General features: G+C 43.7%; 1 protein-coding gene across 2 annotated transcripts in view; it reads left to right on the top strand.

Annotated features, from left to right (window-relative positions):
- Positions 1 to 995: 995 nt before the first annotated feature.
- The window catches only part of cd109 (CD109 molecule), a 108,283-nt gene continuing 101,345 nt past the window's right edge, over positions 996 to 7,933 (top strand). For both annotated transcript variants that reach the window (XM_062981695.1, XM_062981690.1), the window contains exons 1-2: positions 996 to 1,141; positions 3,773 to 3,933. In XM_062981695.1, the coding sequence (XP_062837765.1) occupies positions 1,053 to 1,141; positions 3,773 to 3,933 (250 nt within the window). In that variant the 5' untranslated portion in view covers positions 996 to 1,052. The remainder of the gene's footprint in view (positions 1,142 to 3,772; positions 3,934 to 7,933) is intronic.

The raw sequence follows: 7,933 nt of genomic DNA, 5'->3' as shown, positions 1-7,933 counted from the left end.
CCAGCTAACACTACCCAACAAAGGATTCCCCCAGGCAGGAATCTGCTAAGCCTCAAAGCTGCAAAGCTTTTTAATGCCAATCAAGGTGATTAATTGCACATTCACACTTGCCTCCAACAGGCAAGAGCTCTTTCTCCCACTTTGGACCTTCCACGGATATATAAACCTCCCTCGCTTAGTTTCCAATATACAGTACCACACAACCTCTGAGGATGCCTGCCATAGATATGGGCGAAACATCAGGAGAGAATGCTTCTGTAACATGGCCATACGGCCTGGAAAACTCACAGCAACCCACTGAATTAAGGCCTCATTGCAATGGGATCCTGGGAGTTGTAGTGTGGTGAAGGCCCCCATTCCCGGCTGTAAGGAATGGTGGGAGTTGAAGTCCAAAGCACCTGGGGGCCCAAGTTTGCCCAGGCCTGGTGTAGATGCACCCAATGATCAGACCCCCCCTCCCCCCCCCCCCCCGCCCCTGGGGGCAAAACAACCTTTTTCAAGCCTGGATGTCTTCACTTTCTGGGCAGGGTGGTGATGGAGGACTTGTTTGAAACAACCCCCCTCTTCTTAAGCTGCCAGAAAGGTTGACAGAGAGGGAGAAAGAAAGGGAGGCAGGGAGAGAAAGCATGCCCCACAACCCTTGAAAGGAGGAAAATAAAAAAGGGGAGGAGAGGCGGGGAATGTGGCCGTTGTGTGTCTGTGGGAAAATGCCACCCCAAGAGCATGGCTCTTCCCTTCCCTTTCCCTCCCCCCCGCCTTTCCTCCCAATCGTGTTGTGGGCGGGAAGGGAGCCACCAAATCGTGGAGGGGAGGTGGAGGAGGGAAAAAGCAGCCATCCCTGGAATAACGTCCCCGGGAGGGAGGGAGAGAGGGGCGGAGGAAAAGTTTCTTTGGGGCGACGCCGCCGCCTCTTTACAAGGAGCGCCTTTCATCGCAGCTCATCCCTGCACACACACAGAGAGAGAGAGAGAGAGAGAGAGAGAGAGAGAGAGAGAGAGAGAGAGAGAGAGAGAGAGAGAGAGAGAGAGAGGAGTCTCAGTGGGAAGCGGAGGATGCTGCTGCTGCTCGCCTCCCGGAGGGTCTCCCCCGTTTTCCGTCTCCTTTGCTGCCTCCTGAGCGCATCGTGGGCCTCTGCCGCCGGGTAGGGAAGGGAAAGAAGACGGGGAAAGGGGCCGCTAAGAGAGGGGGAGATGAGGACAGGCAGTGCTTGGCCTTCCCCCCTTTCCCCGTGGCCCGAAAGAGGCGGGAAGGAAGCCTGGGCTTGGGATACATTCCCTGTAGAAGGAACGCGACTTGGCCGTGTCACCGCTCTCCCTGCCGTGGCTCAATGCTATGGAATGTAGGCAGTCGTCCTTTGGTGCTCTTCGGCAGAGAAGGCTACACATGGGTTGCTGTGAGTTTTCCTGGCTGTATGGCCATATTCCAGAAGCATTATTTCCTGACGTTCTGCCCATATCTATGGCAGGCATCCTCAGAGGTTGTGAGGTCTGTTGGAAACTAGGCAAGTGGGGTTTATATATCTGTGGAATGCCCAGGGTGGGAGAAAGAACTCTTGTCTGCGTGGGGCAACTGTAAATGTTGCAATTGGCCATTGGCATTGAATGGTGCCCCTAGGTCCAATCTTGTTTTGCTCACAGATTCCTTTATTTTTCTAGTTGCCCATAACTACTCCTAGGTGTTACTTTTGTTGCAGAAAGCTAAGAAGATCATGTGTGTGTTTGCTTTCAAGGGTGCATCTACACCAGGCCTGGGCAAACTTGGGCCCTCCCTCCAGGTGTTTTGGACTTCAACCCCCACAGTTCCTACCAGCCTCAGGCCCTTTCTGCTGAAGTGGCTGATGAGGAAAAGGAAAGGGCCTGAGGCTGTTAGGAATTGTGGGAGTTCAAGTCCAAAACACCTGGAGGGAGGGCCCATGTTTGCCCAGGCTTTATCTACACTGTAGAATGAGTGCAGTTTGGCACCACTTTAACTGCTATGGCTCAATGCTATAAAGTTTTACATGGTCTTCAGAGTTCTCTGCCAAAGCAAGTGGGTGCCTTGCCAAATTACAATTCCCAGGATTCCCTAGAATTAAGCCGTGGCAGTTAAAGTGCTGTCAACAAGCATTAATTCATTCTACAGTATAGATGCACCCCAAGTTGCTGTGGAATTCCATGAATTTTACAGAGTTTTCATAGCCAAAGGCTCAGAGATAGTTCTGACAGTTCCTTTCTCTGAAATACACCTCACAGTACCTGGGATATGTTGACTGCCCCCCCCCCCCTCCCGCAGGACTGACTTTGCTTAGCTTTCAAAATCATCCAAATCTGTAGCCTTTCTGTTCTGAAAATTACAGAATATTAGGCAGCCAACTGCAGACCCACCTAGAAACATCTGAGTTTCCCTCCCATTTCAAGCTTTTCCTACCTCCCTGGAATTGTCACAAAACCGGCCTTACTGTTTGAGATTTATGGTGGCTACTTAGACAACTTTTGGGAGTGTCATAAAACAGGAGGATATTGTCCGTCATTTACTTGTTCACATTTTATTTTTACTGCTGGGTGGGAAGCTTGTATGATTTTCTGCCTCAGGTACCAAAATAACTTGGTTGGTTTTCAGTACCTTGAATTTTGGCTGGGTGTGGAATGCCAATGCTTTTCTACCTCAAGCAGCTCAAGCTATTTGGCACTGTTGGTAGACCCTGGTTTGTGGGTGGAGGGTGGAAATCGAATGCATTCTTGCGACTGCTTTCAGTGCTGTTATATGCATCTTTCCTTAGAAAGTGTGACTCAGTGAGGTTGTTAGCACAAGATTCAAGAAGACTACAGTTTTTCCAGATTCAGGGATATGTTTATGTGTTGGGCCAGGAGGAGATGATTATGGGTACATGTTTTCTGCCAACAACTTAAGAAAAAAAAAAAAGACAGTAAAAGTTGGAGATAATTTCAACTCCTTTTTACCTTAAATCAGTGGTTCTCAACCTGTGGGTCTCCCGATGTTTTGGCCTTCAACTCCCAGAAATCCTAACAGCTGGTAATCTGGTTGGGATTTCTGGGAGTTGTAGGCCAAAACATCTGGGCACCAACAGGTTGAAGACCACTGCCTTAAACTGTTATATCTATAGGTTTTATATCCGTCTTTACATCTCCGATCTTCACTTTTACCTTTCTTGTTGTATTCGTAATTATATCTTGCATTATTCTGTTTCTTTGAATCAGAAAGATATAACATTTTGGGCTACAACTCCCAAAATCTCTTCATGGCTGTTCTGGCAGGAGGGAGTCAGAAAACTCTAGGCCAAAATGTGACTTTTCCAAGCTTTGCTCTCTCCAGTTGTATCTGTTTATGAACTAGACCAGGCATGGACAAACTTCAGCCCTCCACGTGTTTTGGACTCCCACAATCCCTACTGGCTGTTAGAAATTGTGAGAGTTGAAGTCCAAAACACCTGGAGGCTGCCTAAACTAGACCTATGTCAGGAAATGATGCATCCAAAGCCAAAGAATCGTAGAGTTGGAAGAGACCACAAGGGCAATCCAGTCCAACCCAATCCTGCCATGCGGGAACACATAATCAAAGCTCACCTGAAAGATGGACTCTTTTTTCCTGCCATTTGAAGCCATTGCTCTATCTCCTAGTCTCCAGAGCAGCAGAAAACAATTTTGCCCCTCCTCAAGGTGACCTCCTTTCAAATATTTAAGCATGGTTATCATGTGTCTTCTCATCCTTGTTTTCTCTAAGCTAAACATACCCATAACTTGTAATGTGTCTTGTCCCATTTTGTCCTTGTTAGGCCCACATATCTTCTAGCAGCTCCTGAAATCATCAGGCCTGGAGCAAATCTGACTATTGGAGTCGCTCTGCTGAAGGCAAGCCCACCACGAGTTACAATAAAAGCAGAAGTGCTTTCTGGGAACAATTCAGTGCTTCATGGAGAAGGCATATTTCAAAGAGGTATGATGGATGTCTTGACTTCAAAAAAAAATCCTCTTTCCTTGTTAATTAGCTTATATGATTACAACACGTTCTATGCATATTTATTCAAGAGCAAATCACACAGTATTCAGTGGAGTGGTATGTGCCTTCCAGTCGCCTGTGGTGTGACCTGATTTCATAAGGTTTTATTAGGCAAGGGGTCTTCAAAGGCAGTTGTGCTGGTTCCTTGCTTTGAACTGTAGCCTACAGCACCTGGTATTCATTGGAATTCTTTCTAGGCTTGGGGAAAGTTCTTCTTTTTGGGCTGTCACTTCTAGAATCATACAGCTAGCTGTGTTACGCCAATCATGCTATGTCTTGCTATGCTGTCTGCGAGATTCTGGGAGTGACAGATCAAGATCAGATTTTGTCTGTGTATGTCTGTTCAAGTAGCCTGTTGATCTATGGAAACCCAAGATAATCATAGGTTTTTCTTTGGCAACGAATAATCAGAGGTGCTGTTGCCCATTCTTTCCTTTGAAATGTAGCTTACAGGTTTGGTATTCATTGTTTTGGTCCCATCCAAGTACTAACAAGTGCTGACTTTGCTTAGTTTCCAAGATCAGACAGGATTTAGTACCTTTAGGGTATCTCTGTAATAAATATGCTTAGCATTGCAGTTCAAATGGGGGTGAATGTTAGGATTGTTGACATATTTAAGCTTGGAGTTAGATTCAAAATGCTCAGTATATGTTCCATATGTGTTGGCTATATAGGATTAAAGATAAAATTTATCTGGTGAATTGTTTTCATAATTTGCACATATAACTGTCTTGAGTTTTTGGGGAGAAGGGAGTGGGGCTTAGACTGCATACTTCTTCTTCTTTAACTTCACTATCTATTTCTTGAATCTGTGTATCACTGCCTCATACCTCTTTTAAATGTAACCCTGTGTGAGGTCACTTCTCTATTTCTGTTTGGGAGAGGCAGATGTGCTCAGGAAGTTGATGTGCTTCTTTTTACTGGTATGTGGGTGAGAGAAGCTGGAAGCAGCTCTAGCAGTCCTGCAAGTATGTTTGAAAAACAAAAACAACAACAACGAAAAACAGAACCGAAACTTCCGGAATTGGGTCAGATGAGGAGAATTCCACATGAATTCTGTTTGTTCTAAGGCAGTTGCCAGAATTAAAGCTAGGTGTTATGGGAAGTGAAAATACCTGTTGTCTGTTGAAATAATAGCAGAACACAGATATTCTTTTGGCTCTAAGTGCCCACCCTTAGCATTACAGATCATCCAAAACATAGTCAAAGCATGCATTTCCATGGTACTTCTGCAAATCTCTTTACCATTTTCCAGAAAGCATTTTCAAGAAATTCTAAACAAATGTCAGGCATATTTTTACCAAGTCCTTTTATGCCCCCAGCCCTCTTTCCTTCTCATCCCATGACTACTGTCATTATTAGCCACATTGGCATTGGGAGCCCTAAGTGGCGCAGGGGGTTAAATCGTTGAACTGCTGAACTTGTTGACCGAAAGGTTGATGCTTCAAACATGGGGAGTGGGGCCAGCTCCTGTCCTTAGCCCCAGCTTCTGCCAACCTAAAAGTTCAAAAACATGCAAATGTGAGTAGGTACCACTCCGGCGGGAAGGTAACAGCACTCCATTTAGTCATGCTGGCCACATGACCTTGGAGGCATCTATGGACAATGCCAGCTCTTCAGCTTAGAAATAGAGATGAGCACAACCCTCAGAGTCTGACACGACTAGACTTAATGTCAGAGGAAAACCTTTACCTTTACTTGGCATTGGGAAGATCATGAAGCAGGGCCTTTTGGTGTTGATTTGTGGCAGTAGGCTCAAATGAGTTGAAACTGAGGTGGAAAACAATTGAATTCCTATTAATTACTTTAATAAGCTACTTGTGCCTGTCTACCACAGACAAAGTAAACAGTAGCTAACTTGAATATTCCTTAGTGAGTCTATATGAAGAACAAGGCAGAAGAAAAAGGTGAAAGGAGGCAAGCTTGCCTCAATAGCTATTCCAAGGATGTTGGAAAGTATAGCTTGGCTAATGATATGAATGGTAGAAGCTAGTGAAAAAGGAAAACAAATATTGATGTATTGATGTCTCAGCCTCAGAAGAAGGCAATGGCAAACGTTTTCTGAAGAAATCCTGTTAAGAAAATCCAGTGATAGATTCACCTTAGGTTTGACTTACATTGGAAACAACGTAAAGGCACCCAGCAACAATAAGACTTACCAGACATGATTGTTTCATTTCACATGCACACATTGTTAGTTTTGGACAAAAAGTTTACTGAAAATACCTTCATTTTTTGTGATATTGGAATCTATCCCTCTTCTTTCCATGCTATTCCTGTGACTGGTATCAAAGTTTTTGTTAAGTCATCTTCAGGAGGTATACCTGTATAGTGCAGGCCTGTATATGTTTAGGCAGAAATAATGTTCACTGCATGTATTGAAGCGTACTCTTCACTTAGTGTGGCTAGGATTGGATCCAAACCTTCACAGGTATTTCAAAAGACCTATTGCTAGACATAGTAGACAAACCTGTTGAAACAGTACTGTGGTTGATGTACGTGGGTTGGAGAATGGGAATACACATCCTTCAAAGAACTAAATGCAATAAAAGCCAAAGCTGCTGCTTTCATCATCTACTCAAAAGATAGCTGATTTATTAATGGAAAAGACTGATATATTTTAGCCTGTGGGTACTCTCAAGGGCTTCTTAAGGGCTATTTAGAATCAAAGTTCAAAATTTTCTGTACCAGACACACTCAAACCATTTACTGGTCAATTCTAATTTTGTATTTCAGGTTGTATTGCAAATGGGTTGAGAGTTCTTGGTACAGAAATGTCCAAGCTTTTGTTCTGAGTAGTGCCGAAGGGGTACAGGCTGAAATGTGTTGGACTTAAACCCCCCCCCTTAAAAAAAACTAGAATATTTTGAGCATCTTGAGACACGTTTTCACTTTATTTATGGATTCCATTAGATGCTCCCCAGTTTTTGTTTCATTTACTTGTATAATCAGAACTGCTATATGAAATGGAAAATGTAGAGGAAGGGCTGTTTATCCTGGATCTTGCTTGCATAGTAGAAGAGCAGGTGCGTTCCCCTCTTCTGTTATGTATAATAGGCAGCTATTCTGTAGAGAGACCCATCCATGCATGTGTCTAATGCATGCAACATTCCCACACTCTTTTGCAGAGCATGAAGAATAGTGCGAACTGGGACTTGGTGCAGATGCTCATATTTGTCATTAGGGGTGTGTTCTGACAAAGAGGAGGAAATAGATAGACAATTACATGTGCAAAGCTGCTAATACACTTATTACAATCCCAAAATTAATCAGACTGATGTATAGATTCATAGTTTGTTCTTTATTTTTTCAGCAACATGGCATTAATTTGTTTCTCTGCTATAATATTGCTCCTCACCAGGAAAGCTGATCAGCACATCTACTCCAGAAAAGAATTATACTGTATACAGTATTTGATATTTATGTGTCTTTTCCTGGTACAATTCTATAACAGACTGCAGAAATGTTAGAAAGGATAAAACTACGTCTTTTCATCAGTAAACAACGCCAGTTATTGGAAGTTCAGATAACTATTCTCGGCAACAAAATGCTTGGGATGCTTATGACTTATAAGTTTCCATAATGTCTACCATAGTGTACGTTAAAACTTTAACCAGTGTATACCAATCAGTCTGTGTTATAGTAAATCTACTCTATTCTTTTACAGCTGAATTTTATGTGTGCTTAAAACATAGTTTTGTTACCCAGAAGTTCTGGCTTGATGCTACACTTTTATAAATATGAGAACTGCTCATTCTTTTGAATCCTTATCTATACACATAATAAAAGTGAAAATCTGTATGTGTGTATGTGACCCGGGTGTCCATTCACACAGACAGCCTCTGGCCTCCACAGACAGGCTATAGTTCCCAGTGCTGAGGAGCCACCAAGTCACTCTCCAAGGACATTGCAGGTTACAGCGAGCACATTCCAGTGT

Source organism: Anolis carolinensis, chromosome 1, assembly GCF_035594765.1.
Source record: "Anolis carolinensis isolate JA03-04 chromosome 1, rAnoCar3.1.pri, whole genome shotgun sequence".
In the NCBI taxonomy this organism is placed as follows: Eukaryota; Metazoa; Chordata; class Lepidosauria; order Squamata; family Dactyloidae; genus Anolis; species Anolis carolinensis.
Note: the sequence above shows the minus strand (reverse complement) of the source record. Positions and strands in the feature narration are given on the sequence as shown.